A 23030-nucleotide genomic window follows, 5' to 3' on the forward strand; every position below is an offset into this window, starting at 1 on the left:
ACATTTATGCAACCTTTGTTTTATGACTGCAAACTTTCATCACATTTTGCCATATTTATGCAACTTTTGTGGTATAATATGTACATTTTATCCGATACTGGAAACATTTTGAAAAGTAAGAAGCACTTAGAAACATTTATGCAACCTTTACTAAAAATAAGCTCTGAATCTTATTAGACAACCGTTTTAACGTTTAGCCTGCTGGTGGCAAGTGAGTCTCCCTTAGCGACCAGTACAGACCAAGATCAGCCTGCATGGATTGCCTGCACTGTTTGCTGTTCAGTCAGTGAATTTTCATAGAACATCCCTTCAAATAATAAATGGTATTTCCCAATAAGTGATGGACCAGTCTATTTTAGAAATTAAGCAGGTTAAAGGTTAATATATACGTACCAGTCTGTCTCATTATCATTAACAAATCAGCAGACTGACACTGATACAATGTTTTTACAAAGTTTGTTAAATTTATGATCAAATTAATTATATGACATTATCGAAACACGTTAAGTAATGTTAAAGGTTGCTGCTTACATAAAATGTCAAAATACTTTAGTTTTTACTTCTGATTTCGGCCTTTAATGGCCTTTATCAAAATGATCAAAATTCTAAGTTTTACTCTACATCTTCCTGTTCTTTGGATACAACAAAAAGATGTGGAATATAATTTGGAATTTTTACCAGACTAATGAAATAAAAAAAGAGTGAAAACTAATTCAATATCCCTTTGGATAGAAACAGTTTAAAATGTTGAAGTTTTTGTTAAATAACCTTCATCATATAAATGACTGCAGAGAATCTTAGAAAGAAAATGCTGGTACCTGAAAAAAATGAGGATGAAATTCTTAAAACTTTATATAATTAAGAATAATCTATTTAACCCATTTAAAAATAATAACTTCATTACAAAACTTACAATTTAGTTTCCTCAACAATATTTTACAATTATTCCTATTAAATTTGCAATGATCACTCAGTCTGAATTATAGTTGAACAATGAACTCTTCACTTTTAAACATAAAATCCCCCTTTTTGTTATCTTATCTTTTAAACAAAACAAGATTTATTAGAAATATGCTTTTTTATCTTAAAAAATCCCATAAATTGTATCTTCCATCAACCCTATTTCCTTACGTTGATATTTGAACAACTTAATTTAAATCTGAAGTTTTTATAATTCTTTGAACTTTAGATTTGTTTTCACAGAACTGGTTTTAATGTGAAATATGAAATTTTATAATATTCCATGAACAAGTCTAAGAAAAAATAGCATAAATTTACACCGATTAATCCATTTTTATGATTATAAAACGAAACAGCAAAAACTTGTTTTTTTCTCCATTGAACTCGGAGAACTTTAACATTAAATGCGCAGGACAAGGGCAGCAAAACACCCTACTTCCAGAGCAACGTATCAATCACAGGAATATAGTGTCAACCACAGAGGTGAGGTGTCAAATGTAACCCCATTTAGTTATCCAGGTGCGAAAAACAAGGCTCATAACACGGTCATAAAAGTCATCTTTAAACTTTACTCACAGTCTCACCATTAATTATAAAGTATAAACATGAACACAGAAATACTAAATAATAAATTTCCTCTCAGCGCAAAACTATCGTATGTGCTCCTCAACATATCTATAATACAGTTACGATAGTTTTGTGCTGAGAGGACAACGTTCTTAACCTCTTGGTTATTTTTTCCGTAAACACAAAATTGAAGTAGTTTTTCATTTCTAAATTGTACAAGATTTTTATATAACATTTCCCAGGTTGAGATTTCACTGTTATAAAAGGGAACTGGCACTAATACGGTTTTGCCCTTTATTTCAATTAAGTGCTGGAGGTGTTTCTATTCAGAACATTGCAATTTTAACACAGTTCAGCTTTACACATTCAAAATGGCCCTGTAGAATCTAACTACGAAGTTTTAAACGTGTAGTTTTATGTGTAGCAAGTAACTTGTTTAACTTTTCTGTACAATTTTCAGTGGATCTTCATTACCAAAAAGTAGGTTTTTACACATCAGAAGATGTTGAAATCTCAACCATCTAACTTCTAAAAATTTATCCATACAACCATTAATAATTATGAATTCATAGTGATAAAATAAAATCACATATTGCTAACTTCTTACAAAATTGACAAAATATGGCACTAGATAAAGACCTGAAAAAAATCATTTCACATAAAATAAACATAAATAACAATTATAAAAACATGGAAGTTATAACCAAAATAACAGAAGTATTAGCCCTTAAAATATTACATACGAAACATCATACAACCATATTTTCAAAATATAAAGTTAATAACACTTTTAATTTTATTAAAACAAACAATAAAACTGTTAAATCAGCAAAAAAAAACAATGAAAAACATTAAATTTGCAGCAATACCAAATTAAAAAGGAAAATTTAATGCCTATTTCAATTTCAGAAACATTTTGTATTTACAGACACTATTAATTAAAAACTTTCAAGTAATATATGAAAACTATCTGGGGTAATTAACATAAAAATTTATTCAATTCAAATATAAGTGTAAAGAATGGTCAATTTTCAAAGAGACAATTACAAACAAGAGCTGTCACTAATGGTGACAAATGCCCCCAAAGCACCTTGACCTTTGACCTGGTGACCCCGAAGTCAGTAGGGGTCGTGTACTCAATATGTACTACCAGCATGTGAAGTTTGAAGGTCCTGGGTGCATTGGTTTGCGAGTAAAGTGCCTTCATGCAAAAAGTTAACATTGGCCCCTGTTACACTGACCTTTAACCTGGTGACCCCAAAGTCGGTAGGAGCCGTGTACTCAGTACTACCAGCATGTGAAGTTTGAAGGTCCTGGGTGCAGTGGTTCGCGAGTAAAGTGCCTTCATGCAAAAAGTTAACATTGGCCCCTGTGACCTTGACCTTTGGCTTGGTGACCCCCAAAGTCAGTAGGGGTCGTGTACTCAATAAGTACTACCAGCACGTGAAGTTTGAAGGTCCTGGGTGCAGTGGTTCGCATGTAAAGTGCCTTCATGCAAAAAGTTAACATTGGTGTGACGAACTAACGGACATTGGTGTGACGAACAGATGGACAGTTGAAAACTAATATGCCTCCCTTCATGGGGGCATAAAAAAATACCACAGCAAGATTATGGTAAATATAGAACATCAATACTTAATGTACAACACCTGATTAAATGTACACAAGAATGCCATACACAAATTATGAGAATTGTCAAATGCATCAGGACCATCTTTGTAAATGAAACAGTTTTATGGCATAATTATGAAACATCTTTTCTGAAGTTACAATTCTAATAATTAGCAAAAACTAACATTTTTGAATATTTGACCACCCTTTTTAAATGGTATCTCTCATTATTTCCATTACATCAATACACTATAGTGATGAAAGTAATGAAAATGTACAGAAAACATTTAAAAAAGAATCAAGAATGGTTACAGAAATGCAATTCTAAAGTTATTTTTTTATTCATATAGTATAAAACATTTGAAACTACAATAAAAAAGAAAATTATTTGAAACAACAGTCAAAACCCATAGTCTGGTAATAACAAGTTGTTCATGACTTTATCCAGTAAATATTTTATATATACAGATAAACCTAGCTTCCTTTTGTGGCCACCTGTATAAAGGAGCTACTTTCCTTAAGCAGCCAGTCAGCTATCTTCTCAACTGCACATTTTGTTCTTACTTATCTTTAGCAGCCACCTGCCTAAATAAGCAGCTAAAGTTCCATTTTCTGGCTGCTTAAGAAAGGTTGACTGTATATAATTCCAAAAATTATTTCATTTTTAAAGCGTTTTACAGTGGAGAAAGACTCCTCAGGCAGTTCATAAATTTGGTCATTTGTAAAACTGTGCTTTTGAAATGGTGTATCACTATTTTGCTACAAACATTGAAATAGAATAACCATCCTGTTTGTGTGTGTGTATGTGTTTTGTTTTTGTTTTGTTGGTTTTGTTTTTGTTTTGTTGGGTTTATAGTCATTTCCACACAGTTTAGGTCATATGGTGACATAAATGAAATCTATATAATTGAGCCGTGCCATGGGAAAACCAACATAGTGGGTATGCGACCAGCATGGATCCAGACCAGCCTGCGCATCCCCGCAGTCTGGTCAGGATCCATGCTGTTCGCTAATAGTTTCTCCAATTCCAAAAGGCTTTAAAAGCGAACAGCATGGAGCCTGACCAGACTGCGCGGATGCGCAGGCTGGTCTGGATCCATGCTGATCGCATACCCACTATGTTGGTTTTCTCATGGCACAGCTCATATGTTGGAAATAACTGTAAATCTGCTACACTGGTCATGAAAATTCCTGAGTATAAATTTTGATACCATTTACAGGCAGTGCATTTTTTAAATCATGTTATGTGGCATATGTAATTAAAAGCCAAACATTTTCCTTTCGTTGCTTTAATAAGGAAAACTTGAGCTACACTGACTAAAAATTCACAGGAATACTGCAAAATGTGAAGTGTTGAAACACAATAATTGCTTGGAGAGATTTTCAGAATAATTATGGGTTTTCCATAAAGTTTTGCATCAAAATAATATATATTCTATTCTACTGTGTATAAAAGAAAACGCAAGCACTGTCCCAAGAATACATTTTAAAATCTTTAAAGATGTAAATCAACTTTGAAAGTCAGTGAATATTAAGACAACTTGTACTTCCCCCTTCCCACCCACTTGGAAGGCCTATTATATGCTTAAGGTTTAGCAGTATATCACAAAATAACAGATTTTTTTAGTAAATGAACAGCACCTTAACGCACATCTTATCTGCCCAATACATGCTTTAATGTTCTGTTCCACAGAGTTGGATACCTAAAATATTCTTAATGAGTTGTCCCCCTTTGAATAAGAATGTCATTTGTAAAGAAATAAATGTAAACAATTGTCAAAAACGATGTTTTACCTAATTATGTAAAGTTTAAACACTCGCACGATGTTGCAAATGCATCAAAACGAAGACATGTAACAGCTTTTTCAAAATGGTGAGTTTTTAAAGGCGCTGAACTGTCCAGAAGTGTGGCCCCTTCATGCAGTCCCTTTCCGGAATTCAATACATACATGAATAAATTGACAATGGTTTTGTTGAATAATATAAATGTTTTATGTGCTGTTAAATTTTCATTTAAAACGATGCTTTCTTTCTATGTTTTGATGACGTTCGAACTTTTTTCTCCCAAATATGGACCTAAACCTTAAAGAAACCAGCATGTGAGCCATCTTGTCCAGTCGCATATTGGTGGATAGGTGACTGAATACAAATTTGTCATTTGGGCTGTCTGCAAAGGTCTAAATAAAGGATAGGTTCTGTTTAAATTTAATTTTGGATATATTTTTGACATTTTGATAGAAAAACATAAGATGGGAGTTGCATTTGGTAAAGTGAATCTAAGTTTTAGCACGACTATTTACAGGTTACAGCTGTAATGTGATTTTGCAGTAAGCAAATGTGACAGAAAAATACCTCTAAGAAGATAAATGACCCCAGGACCTACTTTTCTCTTCATTTCATGGTAAATCTTCAAAATGAGGTATGATTGGGTCTAGCTATATCCATTTTATAAAGAATATACAGGGAATAATACTTGGGCATGTTGGACTTAAAAAACTACAGGTATGTATATGTAATAAAAAATGTTACATACTAGATAACACACATTTATAATTGACTAGATAACACACATAATTATATCACATGTATTGGCGTATTTAGCAATAGAGTTTAAAATATAAAATAATAAAAATTGCATCAATGAACAATGCAGGCTGTCTGAATCACATTTCCTCAAAAAAAAAACTGAAAACAATATAGAAATATTTTATAAACAAGATTTGTCTCCCCTTCAAACAGCTATTAGCCTTGTAAATTTTTGATACAGATGGGGAAAGTAGAGGATATTATCTAGATTTTCAAACTTACTAATACTACCTTGTTTGGTAATGAGTATTGATTGATCAGCAGTTCAAGACTGTTGATTTCTATAGTAACTTTGTTTTAAATAAAAGAAAAGTTTAAGAAACTTAGGAGATCTCGAAATCTCTTAAAAAAACTGACAACTTATAGCAACACTGAAACATGTGGACAGCCTGTTAATCCCTACACTAGTCCTATAATACTAATTAAGAAGAAAGATACTGTTGAAACTCGTTGAGCGCAAAATTCTGGTTATCTCGAAGACATTTTCTAGTCCCATCCCAAAAACATGGCACAAAATACCATTTTTAGCCAAATTTTGATTACCTCTAAGTATACTGGTAAGTCACTAAATAAAATGCTTGATCCCTTGAAATTTGAGACATCGAGTTTCAACTGTTTAATATTAAGAAACAGGTACACTAATTAAATATGTCACATAGATTCAAACAACATTTTACCGGGTACACAGTCACAGGGCAATGTACTTTCACCATCACAGTTGAATACGTCTTACAATATGAGACATTTGTAAAATACTGCAGACATAGATGTTGCCTCCTCCCACTTGTTACTCAAAAAATTTTAGAAAATAAGAAATTTGGACTAGCAAAACATCAAACAAAATCCGAATGATACATGCAGTATGCATTTTGACCTTCTATTTCAAACTCATTTTTTTAACAATGGAAATACTTGTTCAAACTGACAAAACAGATTGCTCTTTCATTAATATCATTCTTAGAACACACATTTGCATCAAACACTGAAAAATAATATATATATTAACAGGTCATATGAAATATGATAAAGAAATTCTGCGACTACAAGTAGACAGTGCATATCTAATGAGGGACAGTTCTTGCATTGTGTGCTTATAAAGTAGACAAAAATATTACAAACTTAACAATCGGTTCCATGAAATTTGGAGACACATAGACAGATAATGGACATATAAATTAACAACAATTAAAATGACTAGATAATTAACAGACATGTCTGTCTATGACTTTATGTTGTTTGTATAGTACATATTGTACACCCACAAATAACATCCTACCCTTAAAGCATTTTGTGAAATGGGTGTTTCTTATTTATGACCTAATTATTTAATCTTATTAATGAATAGGCTACAAACTATTATTCCAACTATAAACAAATGATTTTTTGTAAATATGGCAGCTGGCATCATATATTATGGTGTATTTATACTGGAATATACAGTATATCACTAATTTTTGACGTACGTGGGTGTGAATGGTTTTGTAACCATAATCCTGTTGGCGACAAAAGACACTTTAATCTTATTCAAATATGGTAAGATAATTTTTTGTATTGTTATTTACTCTGAAAAATGACATTGCAAAATAATCTCAACTTCTCTTGAAAATAACGTCTGGCTTCTCATATGATTATTTTAAAAGCATAGAGAACAGTTGAACAATTGTCAATTAAAATCTATGTAAATACTGGCTGATTTAAAATATCTTAGAGATATTATGCTCAGCTTTCACTTAAATATTTTGTAAATAAATGAAGAAAATCCTCTTCAAATGTATTCAACTTGGCATAATATGTGAACTAACGGTATAATCATGAGCCGTGCCATGTGAAAACCAACATAGTGGCTTTGTGACCAGCATGGATCCAGACCAGCCTGCGCATCCGTGCAGTCTGGTCAGGATCCATGCTGTTCACTTTTGTTGTCTATTGGAATTAGAGAAATCATTAGCGAACAGCATGGATCCCAACCAGACTGCGCAGATGTGCAGGCTGGTCTGGATCCATGCTGGTCGCAAAGCCACTATGTTGGTTTTCTCATGGCACGGCTCATATGTTGAGTTGCATTCACAATCAAATGTCATGTGGTAACAGTATTTTGCTTAAAAAAATGCCATTTCTAGTTATAGCGCACATTCGAACTATATTGACCTATACATTAAATTTCATTAAGTGTATCATTTTTAACCAAGCCAACAATTATGTTTATACACATAAACATGTTTATTTTGTGTTTAAACAGACATTACAGAGCAACTGTTCTTTTTTCAGGTATGAAATTTGGGCATAGTATTACTTTAACTAGCTTTTGGTGAAAACAATGATGCATTCAGAAAGAGAAAAAACATTATTATTGTAATACTACACAAGTTTTCATCATATCCATAGATATCAGCATAAGAAAAATGTAATTGTAATATTCTAAACGATATTTACAATGCCTTTAAGACGTTAGATAACTGGAAATTATTGTTATACCAAACCCTCAGAAAACCAAAATCATCGCAAGACTTAAGAATTTTCTAAGTCCCAAATTTTTCTTTTTTTTAATTCAATTCAAAAATACTTCCGTAAGGTATAAGGAATCAATACAGAACATTCTAAACAATAGTTTCATTATCATCAAGGTATAAATCTGGGTAAGGATCATCAAAAGAATCAGATGAGGTAGAAGACCAACTTTTAAGACCTTCAATCTCATCATTTACATTTCCTTTAACTTCACCAAGCTCATCTGCTACTTCACCATCAAGCCCTATGTCAGCAGTTTGTTCATCTGAGTTCCTACTATCATTTACCCTATCATTCGTATCACAGTCCTCTCTACACCCTTTATCTACCTCAGCTCTTCTATCATGAACCTCTACCTCAACAACAAACCTTTCATTATTTATTTTTTCCTTTTTATCAGATCTTATTTCATCATATTTACCCTGTGAATCATTCTCTTTTAGGCTTTTGTGTGCATTGTTTGGCATATTTTTTGTCTTATCATTTAGATGTTCTTCCTCCACTTTAGTCTCACTCTGTTCTTCTTCTGTTGCAGCAGTCTCAGCTTCAGGATGACCATTTACAGTTTTTGCTTTAGAATTTTTTATCAAATATCTTTCAGGAACTATTCCACATAGTTCCAGAATTCTACTGCTATTTGGTACTTTTTCTTGGTTATTTCCACTATCACTAACAAATCTTGTCGGAATATCTTCATCTATATTTTCAAGATCTGCATCAGTATTATGTTTTAAAATATTATCTAGACTGTTTAACTGACCTTTTCTTGGTTCATGGTTCCCTGCTCCACCATCCACAATGTCCCGTCCATTTTCTGCTGCATTTACGCAACTGGTGTCCGGCATCACATGGTTGGATCCCTGCATCAATTGGCTGGTACCCATGACAGGAAGTAGATGATGGAGTTCAGGATGGTTCATCATAAGCTGGTACTGGTCTACACCAGGTTTTACAGCTTGGTTGATGAAGAAACGATCTGGTACCCGGCTTAAAGCATCATCTGTCTGAGCCCCACCTGCAAATCCCAGACTGGTTAGCAACATCTCTGGGTCCATCTCTCGTTGGTACAACAGTTGATCAACACTAAAAATACAAAGTTTTTCTATACAATTTCATACTTCTATATAAACAAAATGTCAATTCTGCTCTCACAAAATTAATTTTGCTAAAAATAAGGAGAAATGCTCTACAAGAAACAAACTGTAGTACATCTAAACCAGATTTAGCAATGCATAAAATGAAATCCTGCTAAAACTAAATAAAATTCTGCTAAATTGGATCAAATTCTGCTTAAACATAAAAAACATTCAGGCATGCAATTAAATATTTTACATACTGTGTGAAGATGTAAAATAAACCAGTGCCAGCACAAACACACACTATTGAGACAAATGCCTCTTTTTCTTCAACTTTCTTATATCAAAATACATAGGTGAAGAGGGATTAAGCATGCCAATAAGGAACTAATTTATGATGCTTTTGAAGGTTTGAAAATGCACTTTTAAGGAAGTAAAACACAAATTATAATGCACTAAAGTCACTTGTTCACATATCATTGTTGAAAACAAACTTATGTTAAGAATTTTACCAAACAAAAAATGAAATCTGTTTAATTGTCTTTCGTATAATTTTATTCACAAAATATCTTCTTTTTTTTCCAAATTATTGTGAACAAATTACAGATGTTTACTACTTTAAAATCAGAACTATCTGAGAGGCATAAATGTACATTAATTAAGCATTTTTGATTAAGTTAAGGAAGTTATTCCTTCTGTAACCCTCGGACTTGGAAGTTCCACAATACTTTTAACCTTTAGCCTGCTGGTGGCAAATGATTCTGCCTTTGCGACCAGTGCAGACCAAGATGGTCCATCATGGTCTGCATTGTTCACTATTTGGTAAGTAAATTTTCAGTGAACACCCCTTCGAATAATAAATGGCATTGCCAAAATTGAATGATGGACCAGTCCATTTCAGAAATTTAGCAGACTAAAGGGCTAAAGAAACAGATAAAGCAGCTGTCCAAATTCTCTCCTTTCTCCATGTATCGGACAAAAGGCAAAAAAAGTAGGGCTGTCATTAATTGAAACTTTGTAACTGATGTATGGTAAAACTATGGGTCATGTGCACAGCACATAAAATGTAGCCTAATCATGGGGAACATTTCTGTGTAGTACTAAAATAATCCTTCAATGCAATTGGAAGTAATGAAGCAGAAAAAAAAAATTTCTTGACCTTGAACAATGACCTTGACCTTTAACCAACAAGCATAGATCATGCATTGACACATTGTCTCATCATGAAGAACGTTTTTGTGTAGCACTAAGATATTCCATCAATGCATTTAAAAGTTATGGAGCAGAGACAATTTAACTTGACCTTCAATAGTGACCGTGACCTTTGACCTACAAGCATAAGTCATGTATGTGCATAATCTACATATTGCCCTCTATTTTCATAATAACAGTATGGAGGGCATTCCTATAGTCCCCTCTGATTATCATAATGTTGTTTGCAAATCATATTCAAAGTTCTGCATCGATAAGATCATCCACATATACATATGAGCCGCGCCATGAGAAAACCAACATAGTGGGTTTGCGACCAGCATGGATCCAGACCAGCCTGCGCATCCACGCAGTCTGGTCAGGATCCATGCTGTTCGCTAAATGTTTCTCTAATTGCATTAGGCTTTGAAAGCGAACAGCATGGATCCTGACCAGACTGCGCGGATGCGCAGGCTGGTCTGGATCCATGCTGGTCGCAAACCCACTATGTTGATTTTCTCGTGGCATGGCTCATATTATAAGCAGTACATTAACAATACATCAACACCATGATTATCAATGACAGCCCTAATGCAAAAGCCAAAAATTAATGCCTATGCGCAAAGACTGTAATATGTGAACCCATACTAGACTGTGCAACATAAGTTTTCCCACAGTTTATACACAGTCATGTAGTTATAAATTAGTTCTGTACTTTTCCCTTATCAGTTTACACAAAACATTGTTACAGCGTGTTTTTATTTTATAAATATGACATGCAGTACTTTTGACAGTTTTGTTATTCAGTAATGTGAAATTTTAGTGATTCTAAATTGGTATCTTCTATATAATATAATAGGCATTTTTTTATAAATTATTCAACAGTATTCTAACTACTACAGGGCCCACGCTGTCGTTCGCCACTTGAGCCATTTGGCGAATCTGCGATGAAAGTGGCGAAGAAAAATCGCGAGTGACGAAAATGAAAAAATGTTCGTAATTTTGGACCGCCATTTTGTTTCTGACGTTCTAAATTGTAACCTCCGAGATTATGTTAAAAACAGTTGACTGGTTCCGATAATTTTATCTTATAAAATTAACTTATTTCGGGATAGTACTACCCAGTCTGCGTTTACTTTACATATAACAATGTGTAATAAACATCTTGACATGTGAGAAGATGCAATTTGCAATCAATTAGCAACCGATTATAGGGTTAAAATAATCTTTCTGTTTTGTTGTCATTACGGCAGATTAAATGATTGATGCCTTTAATTTCCATGGATCAAATAATTTATAAATAAATCGGCAAAATAATGAATGGTTTGATGAATTTTTTAATGTTGTCGCCACCGTCAGACAGTATCTTAGTCACAGGCACGGGTCCAGTGTATTTTTTGTTTAATATAAAACTCCTTTTTTTTCACACGACACTGTGACCGGATTTTTGTCATCATTTTTTTTTTCATTTGACTAACATATAGAAAGCATATTTGTGTGAAAAAAAGGTTGTTTTTTTTTAATTAATCAAACAAGAGGGCCAAGATGGCCCTAGGTCGCTCACCTAAGAAACACTCCATAACAGTGTAAAACATGTTTGACCTAGTCATTTCATGGAAACAAATATTCTGACCAATTTTCATTAAGACTGGACCAAAAAATTGGTCTCTTGCGATAAAACAAGCATTTTCTTAGATATGACCTAGTTTTTGACCCTAGATGACCCATGTTCAAACTCGACCTAGATTTTATCAAGGCAATCGTTCTGACCAAAATTCATGAAGATCAACTGAAAAATACAGCCTCTATCACATACAGAAGTTTTTTCTTTGATTTGACCAAGTGACCTAGTTTTTGACCTCAGATGACCCATATTCAAATAATACCTAGATTTCATTAAGGCAATCAACCTGACCAAATTTCATAAAAATCGATTGAAAAAAACAGTCTCTATCGCATACACAAGATTTTTCTTTTATTTGACCTAGTGACCTTGTTTTTGACCTCAGATAACCCATATTCAAAATCGACCTAGATTTCATCAAGGCAATCAATCTGACCAAATTTCATGAAGATCAATTGAAAAATACATCCTCTATTGCATACACAATGTTTTTCTTCGATTTGACCTAGTGACCTAGTTTTTGATCCCAGATGACCCATTTTCGAACTCTGCCTAGATTTTATCAAGGTAATCATTCTGGCTAAATTTCATTAAGATCAGTTGAAAAATACAGCCTCTACTGCATACACAAGGTTTTTCTTTGATTTGACCTAGTGACCTAGTTTTTGATCCCAGATGACCCATTTTCGAACTTGGTCTAAATTTCATCAAGGTAATCATTCTGACCAAAATTCATGAAGATCAATTGAAAAATACAGCCTCTATCGCATACACAAGGTTTTTACGTGATATGACCTAGTGACCTAGTTTTTGATCCCAGATGACCCATTTTCGAACTCGGCCTAGATTTCATCAAGGTAATCATTCTGACCAAAATTCATGAAGATCAATTGAAAAATACCGCCTCTATCGCATACACAAGGTTTTTCTTTGATTTGACCTAGTGACCTAGTTTTTGACCCGAGATGACCCATTTTCGAACTCGGCCTAAATTTCATCAAGGCAATCATTCTGACCATAATTCATGAAGATTACATGAAAAATACAGCCTCTATCGCATACACAAGGTTTTTCTTTGATTTGACCTAGTGACCTAGTTTTTGACCCGAGATGACCCATTTTCGAACTCGGCCTAGATTTCATCAAGGTTATCATTCTGACCAATATTCATGAAGAAGAATTGAAAAATACAGCCTCTATCGCATACACAAGGTTTTTCTTTGGTTTGACCTAGTGACCTAGTTTTTGACCCGAGATTACCCTTTTTCGAACTCGGCCTAGATTTCATCAAAGCTATCATTCTGACCAATATTCATGAAGATTACATGAAAAATACAGCCTCTATCGCATACACAAGGTTTTTCTTTGATTTGACCTAGTGACCTAGTTTTTGACCCGAGATGACCCATTTTCGAACTCGGCCTAGATTTCATCAAGGTTATCATTCTGACCAATATTCATGAAGATTAAATGAAAAATACAGCCTCTATCGCATACACAAGGTTTTTCTTTGATTTGACCTAGTGACCTAGTTTTTGACCCGAGATGACCCATTTTCGAACTCGGCCTAGATTTCATTAAGGTTATCATTCTGACCAATATTCACGAAGATTAATTGAAAAATACAGCCTCTATCGCATACACAAGCTAAATGTTGACAGACGACAGACGACAGACGACGGACGACAGACGCCGGACATCGAGCGATCAGAAAAACTCACCTGAGCATTGCTCAGGTGAGCTAAAAAAAAAAAAAAAAATACACTGGACCCGTGTCTGTGATCTTAGTAAGTAATTAGTAAAGGTGTTTGCCAAGTTTTTTTCATGTCTTTAAAAGTTAGGAATGGATTTGAAATGTAATCCTGTATCAGGGTAGATTTCTTGGAAGCACAGAGCACCAAAAACACAGCCCCCAGGCCATGCATTTACATAGTAGGCCCACAACAAAAAGAAGCTGTAATGGAAAAATATTTCAGACAGGTTGCTTCAAACATCCAACAACATTTTAAAGGTCCATTACTAAGGGAAAGTGAGTTGGCAATTTTTTTCATAGCCAGTGCATAGACTTCTACAAGACACTAAATAATGAAGATTGGCAGGTCAAAATTTACAGAAGGTCTTTGGAACTCAAAGAAATGTATGTGTATTATGTTGAAATTTCAATGAATCGACAGAATGACCCCCCCAGGTCTTTTTAACTTTCTTCATACTTCATAGAAAAATAATTGTACATATACTGCGATTTATTTCGAATTTCTACATACCAACTTTCATTTTCCAATAAAATGAAATAGTTTCTGTGCTTTTTAAAAGAAATTAAAATGTTCACTTTCCTTAGTATTGGACCTTTAAAATACAAAACTTGCTTTAGAGGTATACACACTTTCATTCAAAAGTCCCCCTATATAGCTAGAATATCATCATTTGCTTATGGGAAGTAACAAAAATTTTCAACGCGCCGCGGGAAGGGAAACCTCTCCAGCACCCTCCCTACCGTTCCCGAGAAAAAAGGTGGCTCCAACTTTTTTCAGCCCAGTGTGGGCCCTGCTACTAGTAAATGTATCAAAATGACTGCTACCTGTTGTAAAGGGAGATCACTCTAAGTAAAAAGAAATTCACGTTTTTGTGCATGTCTCTCCTCCACCCAAACACTAGATAAACTAAACAATCTACTTCCTCAATGGGACAACAATACATGCACTACCTGTCACATCTAAAGGATATACAATGCACGAAAACTTACCATTCCCATAACTTCTGTTGAACTCTAAATAAAGCAGAGAATGGTTATACAAGCATCACACACTTTACAGTGGAACTCCTCTAAATCGAACGGCCTCTAGACCAGAGTAGAAGTTAGATTTGAAGATGGAGGGGGTTTGCTGTTTTCAGAGGTTTTGTCAGTGAAACATGTGCTTCACAACATAAACAATTATACTGGTACATTGCCAAAACAACTTGATTCATTTTAAGCCTGACCTTGTTTAGTACTGCATGAAAACAAAATTATGTAAAGATTTTACCAGGACATATGCTACTGAATAAGAGTAAATACTGGTAATCACGTTAAAAGTGACTGACTTTAAAAACTTTTGATTTTCCATTGTAATTTTGTGTTCATAAATGGAGGTATGATTAGATAAATTGTGTGGTTTCCAGAACAGGGGCTTCCAGTTCTAGGTGGTATTTTTTAATGAATTAAGACAGCTAAATTTTGGGATCTACAAAATTAGTTCAAATTAGAGGTTTCCAGTATTCAGGGGTTCTGCTTTAGTGGGGTTCCACTGTACACATGCTTTAAATGGTGAGAACTTTTAAAAAACCTGGTTCAAAGGTTATAAAACTAAGTTTGTAAACCAGTCTCAAATCCCTTGCATCTGATTGCATGGCTATTATTTACGCAAAATATTTAAATAGACCAATGACCAAGCAGCACAGTTTCTGGGACTGGTCACCAAACTAAGGTTTCATAACCTTGGTGCCAGTTAATTGTAATGGACTTTCTTTACCTAGGTTTTTAACTTAGCAACAAAAAATAGTTTATTACAATTACTGTTCAAAGATTCATTTCAATTATTGCATGGGACTTTTTGCACAATAAAAATCTATCTAACAAAACCAAAAAGTTGCTTCAACAGAAGATCCCAGTGCTTGATAACACTTTTTTTAGCAGGTATCAAAATGTAGATGTGGGTCTTTTTTCCATTTTTTTTTTTTTTTTTTTTTTTTTTTTGCTTGGTAGGACTTTGTACTTTTGGACAGAACTACTATCTTTAACAACGAACAACAGATGTACAACAAAAATACTGATCTTGAGGTTGCCTGGCACTTATCATAAAATATTCCAAATGCATTTTGTTTCAAGTATTGCTGTCACAATGTTAATGTATACACAAACTATAAAATAGTCTTAATAGCCTGCATTACATGCTATCACTGAGAAACAAAAGGAAACTTTTGTTATATTCTGCATTTAAATCATTCAAGGCTGAGGATAAACAATCTACCTCATCCATTGTGGCGATAAGAAACTCTATCCTTAATTTAAGACCATCAACAGTTACTGGGTAAAATCTGAAATTTTGAAATATACCTAAATCTCAGATGGGACTTCCTTATCCACAACTTGTGAAAATTGGTATTCAATTTTGTTAATGACTGTGACTACAACAATATTTACCTGCTGTTGGTTGTCAGGCTAGATGTTATACTGGTCCCCTGTGTTTTCTCAATGGCTGACACCCAGCGCAACCTCTTCTTTGACCTAGATTCATCAGATTCACTGAAAGATTCAAATAAAACAGTAGATAATACTAACTTATCCAAAATTCATCTGTTAGACTTTTTTCAGACCAACAGTATCATTAAATACCAGATCAACACAAAAGTGACAAGACCTTTTTGAATTTGTTCTTTGTAAACAAGGTTCTGTTGGAACAATATTAAGATAATACTAGATGCCCACGGGCAACATGTCGAGCCCGCCCTTTGACCCATAACTGTGACCTTGGCCTCTGAGACAGATTCAGTCTCACTGAGTTAAACATTCATGTCAAATATAAACATGATTCCTCAATGCATATCAAAGTTTTGGGCTGGATAAGATCTGACATGACCTTTGACCTCCAACTGTGTCGTTGACCTTTGAGATAGGAACCTGCGGTTTGTGCATGACACTCCGTCTCACTGAGATTAAAATTCATGCCAAATATATTCAAGATTCCTCAATGCATGTCCAAGTTATGGACCGGACAAGATCTGACATTACCTTTGACCTCCAACTGTGACCTTGACCTTTGAGATAGGAATCTGGGGTTTGTGCATGACACTCCGTCTCACTGATGTTAACATTCATGCAAATATAAACAAGATTGCTCCATGCATGTCCAAGTTTTGGTCCGGACAAACAAATCCGGACAGGTGCTAGCACACACTGACCCAGGCACACGCACATACACCCAACAGCCATTTGGACAACTATGTCTTCGCATCCGCAAGCGGGCTCGACAATAAAGTATAATATTAAAAATATTATAAAGACAAATGTATATTTGGGCAGACACGCAGATCAGTTCAGTCCCATTTATTTTAACTTCCTCAGCCGCCAGAAATGGCTATAAATAACATGGAAGGATTTGCAAATCATCTCTTACACATCTCATTTAACCTGACCTACCTATAAACCAAGTCTTCATTTGAAATAGATTTTGAATGACACACCTCACATGGGACATATTACTACAGCTAATATAATCATAACTAATTTATCAACTCTAAAATTTAGAACGTTTGTTGAAGGAGTCAGTTAACTGTTTCATATGACACAAAATTGGCATTTATCAATCTTTGTATAGCTTAGCATGGGAAGATGCTCTCTTAATTCACTTTTCAAATGATTTAATTTTGAATAAGACTCGAGATAATTATGACCTACATAATGCTGCAACTTTTATTTATCTGCAACCCACATGAAACGTTTCATCATTTAAAATATTCTTTAACCTTTAGCCTACTGGTGGTAAGTGATTCTGCCTCTGCGCCCAGTGCAGACCAAGTCCGAGCAGGCTGATCATGGTCTGCATTGTTCGCTATTCAGTCAGTGAATTTACAGTGAGCACCCCTTGGAATAAAAAATGGTATTGCCAAAATTGAACAACTGACCAGTCCATTTTAGAAATTTAGCAGGCTAAAGGTTAAAATAAGTTATTACAGGTACAGACTAATTGGTGCACAGACAGATGAATCTTTTTATTTGACAAAAATTAAGATAAATAACTTAAAACTTAACCAAGAAATCCGAAGTCCAAAAGGGGCCATAATTCTTGCAAAAGCAGGATGGAGTTATGTTTCTTGATGTATAGAGTCAGCTATTGGTGGTGAACAAGTGTTGCAAGTTTAAAAGCAATAGCTTTGATTGTTTAGGAGAAAAGCTGACCTAAACATAAAACTTAACCAGGCAACGCCGATGCCGATGCCGATGCCGATGCCAATGCCAACACAGACGCCAGTCAAGTCATGACAATAACTCGTAATTTTTTTTCAAAAAAATCAGATGAGCTAAAAATGCAGAGTTATGAACTCTATGCAATGGATGTCAGATCATCACAGTGAACAAATGTGTAAAGTTTCAATCAATTCCCATTAGTGGGTACTGAGATACCAGCTTACATACAAAAACTTAACTAAAACGGGACCCTGATGTAGACACCGACGCCGATGCATGTTTGAGTCCAATAGCTCTACCTACTCTTCAAATAGTCAATCTAAAAACCGAGTACGTTAAACTAATAATTTGATTAACTTATCCTTAAATGTAAAATAACATAATTTTTCTTCAAATTTCATAAATTATCTGCTTGTCGGCATTTTTTTGGCTCCCAGGAATCAAAATTGGTATTTGGGATTTTTTTTTTTTTGCTCTTGCAATTAATATTACTATTAATATTTGCATAATTCAGACATAATTGAGCCATGCCATGAGAAAACCAACACAGTGGCTTTGCGACCAGCATGGATCCAGACCAGCCTGCGCATCTGCGCAGTCTGGTCAGGATCCATGCTGTTCGCTTTCAAAGCCTATTGGAATTAGAGAAACTGTTAGCGAACAGCATGGATTCTGACCAGACTGCGCGGATGCGCAGGCTGGTCTGGATCCATGCTGGTCGCAAAGCCACTATGTTGGTTTTCCCATGGCACGGCTCATATAAATTAATGTACTATAAATAATACATTATGCTAATAGCAAAGCTGACACATAAATTGACAGATCTATCAAGATTATACTTGGGGAAAACATGTTATTTATTTAATACAATGACAACTGCCAAGGAGCTGTTACATATTTTGACAGACACATGAGGGATGTAGGCTAACTACCAAGGCAGTGGCACAGCTTGGTAAGTTTGTATAATCCCGCTCAAAACTCACAGCACACCCTGTTAGCTCAATGGATAGAGAAAACAGGTCGTGAGCTCAGTTTCTGAGCAACACAAATGTTCTCTACCTGACAGGAGACACTGGTGTCATTTCTCTTCCACCTCTGATTCATGAGGGGAAGTTGTCAGTTATGCACAGAATAGTTGGTTCTTCTTACCTAATCAAAGTTCACTGGAAATGTTCATTGACCTCTGTATATAACTTGAACTATTGTTGAAAAAATAGTATTAATTTCATATATCCTGTTGGCAATTTGAAGGTGTACCCTTACAAAGTGATGGGATATTTACCTATATAGCATACAACACATCACAGGGAAAAGGAAGAGGAATCTTGGCAGACAAGATAACTGTCATATTATTGGAATATGTTACAGGCACAGTAGGGGCATGTTGACAGTCCAGTTGGCAGACACATTATCTTGTATGTTAACACAGTAGGGGCATGTTGAAAGTCAAATTGGCAGACAGTAGGGGCATGTTGAAAGTCAAATTGGCAGACATTATCTTGTATGTTAACAGACGCAGTAAGGGCATGTTGAAAGTCAAATTGGCAGACATTATCTTGTATGTTAACAGACACGGTAGGGGCATGTTGAAAGTCAAATTGGCAGACATTATCTTGTATGTTAACAGACACAGTAGGGGCATGTTGACAGTCAAGTTGGCAGACATTATCTTGTATGTTAACAGACACAGTAGGGGGCAGACAAGACACACTGCTGCATGGGTTATAAATAGGTTACAGAGAAAATAGGGGCATGCTGACAGACATACTGTTAAAGTATGCTTCCAGACACAGCACAGGTATTCTGACAGACAAATTTAGTGTATATTTACAGACAATATAGGGACCTGCATACAAAAATGCTGAAGAGGAATACTAACAGATATGACAAATTCTACAGGTATGCTCACAGACACAGCAGGTGTATGTTGACAGACACATTCTACAGGTATGCTTGCATACACAGCAGAAGTATGTTGTTTGCTTACAGACACATCAGGAAGATGTTGACAGACACATTCTTACAAAAACAGCAGGAGTATGTTGACAAACACATTCTACAGGTATGCTTACAGAAAAGCAGGAGGATGCTCTCAGACATGTTCTACAGGTATGCTTACATACACAGAAGGAGTATGTTGACAGACACATTCTACAGGTATGCTTACAGACAAAGCAGGAGGATGCTGACAGACACATTCTATACATATAATGACAGACACATTCTACATGTATGCTTACAGACACAACAGGAGTATGTTATCAGACACATTCTACAGATATGCTTACAGACACAGCAGGATTATGCTGTATGCTTATAGACACAGCAAGATTATGTTGACAGACACATTCTACAGATATGCTTACAGACACAGCAGGAGGATGTTTACAGACACATTCTACAGGTACACTTACAGACATAACAGGAGTATGTTGACAAGACACATTCTACAGGTATGCTTACAGACACAGCAGGAGTATGTTGACAGACACATTCTACAGGTATGCTTACAGACACAGCAGGAAGATGCTGACAGACACATTCTACAGGTATGCTTACATACACAGCAGGAGTATGTTGGCAGACACATTCTACAGGTTACCTTACAAACACAGAAGGATTATGCTGTATGCTTACAGACACAGCAGGGGTATGCTGACAGACATCTTCTACAGGTATGCTTACAGACACAACAGTAGTATATTTTATGCTTAGAGACACAGCAGGAGTATGTTGACAGACACATTCAACAGGTTTGCTTATGGACAAAACAGGAATATGTTAACAAACACACTCTAAAGGTATGCTTACAGACATAGGAGGATTATGCTGTATGCATACAGACACAGCAGGGGTATGCTGACAGACATATTCTACAGGTATGCTTACAGACACAACAGTAGTATGTTTTATGCTTACAGACACAGCAGGAGTATGTTGACAGACACATTCAACAGGTTTGCTTACAGACAAAACAGGAGTATGTTAACAAACACACTCTAAAGGTATGCTTACAGACATAGGAGGATTATGCTGTATGCAGACAGACACAGCAGGGGTATGTTGACAGACACATTCTACAGGTATGCTTATAGACACAGCAGGAGTATGTTAACAAACACACTCTGAAGGTATGCTTACAGACACAGCAGGATTAAAATGCTGTATGCTTACAGACACAGCAGGTGTATGACAACAGACACATTCTACAGGTATGTTTTCTGACACAGAAGGAGTCTGGTGAAAGACACATTGTTCGTTATGCTAACAACACAGTAGGAGCATGTTGACAGACACACATTGTTTGGGTATGCTCACAGGCCGATTAGGAGCATGTTAATCAATACCTTGTTGGGTATGTTGACAGACACATTGCTGGGGTTTACCTTAAGACTTGCCGGGATATGCTAACAGACATAGTAGGAATATGTTTACAGGCAAATTGACAGACACATTATTGGTAACGCTAACAAACACTTTCTCAAAGTGACGTTACTTTTCAAAATATTGATAGTCAGTTATATCAGGGTTCACACATCAAATTCACTTGGATGATATGAATTGGAATAAAGTTTATTTAACACAAAGTGCATGTACCTTGCATCTCTGGAAGATCTTCGCTGGTTTATGGTAGTTGCTGAAAAAAGTTTATGAAAGACAGTTAGTAAATACATGTTGTATTTGTACTATAGTAGCATGGGAGTATATAGATATAATTAATTTGTCAGTAAATTTACAGAAAAATAATTTATCACAAGTCTGATGTCATGGGAGTGAAATAAAGCCATTACATAATTTTGATATTGTAATAAAGTACAAACATCGTTTCAAGAGTAGAAGATGTTGGTCAAAATAACTCTGTCTTAGTAAGTAAATAAGTAAGTAAATTATTTATTTTATAGAGGGTAACCAATTTAGCTAAGCTAATCTTCCACTGGGCTCTTATATTTAATGAACAGTATTATGATAGTAGTACTTAACAAATTTTAACAAAGTATATATGCATAAACAAAAAATAAATGTAGTTAACATTAAAATCCATTCATCCATCAAACCATTTTATATACAGGTAAAGGTTAGGAAGAAATTTAGATGTTTCAGCAGAAAAAGCTAAGGTGATAAATAGAAGTTCACATTCTCATTGAATAAAACTCACAAAATGTTCAGCAGAGCTTTGCATTTCATTGTTTTTTTGCAACTTGTTCCATAAGTTCAATATGACAAGAGGGCCAAGATGGCCCTAAGTTGCTCACCTGTGTAACACACCATAACACCGTAAACATGTTTTCCCCTTGATTTCATTGAGACAAATATTCTGACCAATTTCATTAAGACTGGACCACAAAACATAGCCTCTTGAGTGTAAACAAGCATTTTCCTTTATTTGACCTAGTGACCTAGTTTTTTACCCCACAGATTAGAACTTGTCCAAAATTTCATGAAAACAAACATTCAAAGGTTCAGGAAGATTGGAGCAAAAAAGTGGCCTCTAGAGTGTATACAAGCTTTTCCTATGATTTGACCTAGTGACCTAGTTTTTGACCCCACGTGACCCAGATTTGAAATTGTCCAAGACTTCATGATAACAAAAGTTTTTTTTTAACACTCTGACCAAAATTTATGAAGATAGAATAAAAAATGTGCCCCCTAGGGTGTAAACAAGCTTATTCTTAGATTTGACCTGGTGACCTAGTTTTTGACCCCACATGACCCAGATAAAAATTCATTTGATATTTCATACAGACAAACATTCTGACCAAGTTTCATGCACATCAAACGACTAAGAGTGTTAACAAGCTTTTCCTTTGACTTGCCTGGGTGACCTAGTTTTTGACCCCATATGACCCAGTTTCAAATTTGGCCTAAAATCATCAAGATAAAACATTCTGACCAAGTTTCATGAAGACAGGGTCATAAATGTGGCCTTTAGGTTGTTAAAAAGCTTTTCCTTTGATCTGGCCTA

At 35.0% G+C, this 23030-nt stretch overlaps 1 protein-coding gene across 1 annotated transcript in view; it reads right to left on the minus strand.

Moving 5' to 3' along the window:
- Positions 1 to 23030, minus strand: part of LOC123538351 (uncharacterized) — a 144536-nt gene that overhangs the window by 51087 nt on the left and 70419 nt on the right. Inside the window, exons 7-10 of the mRNA XM_053529687.1 lie at positions 21665 to 21704; positions 16304 to 16405; positions 14867 to 14890; positions 8993 to 9315 (exon numbers count right to left, since the gene is read on the minus strand). Of these exons, the coding sequence (XP_053385662.1) occupies positions 8993 to 9315; positions 14867 to 14890; positions 16304 to 16405; positions 21665 to 21704 (489 nt within the window). The remainder of the gene's footprint in view (positions 1 to 8992; positions 9316 to 14866; positions 14891 to 16303; positions 16406 to 21664; positions 21705 to 23030) is intronic.

This window comes from Mercenaria mercenaria, chromosome 18 (assembly GCF_021730395.1).
Source record: "Mercenaria mercenaria strain notata chromosome 18, MADL_Memer_1, whole genome shotgun sequence".
Taxonomy (NCBI): domain Eukaryota; kingdom Metazoa; phylum Mollusca; class Bivalvia; order Venerida; family Veneridae; genus Mercenaria; species Mercenaria mercenaria.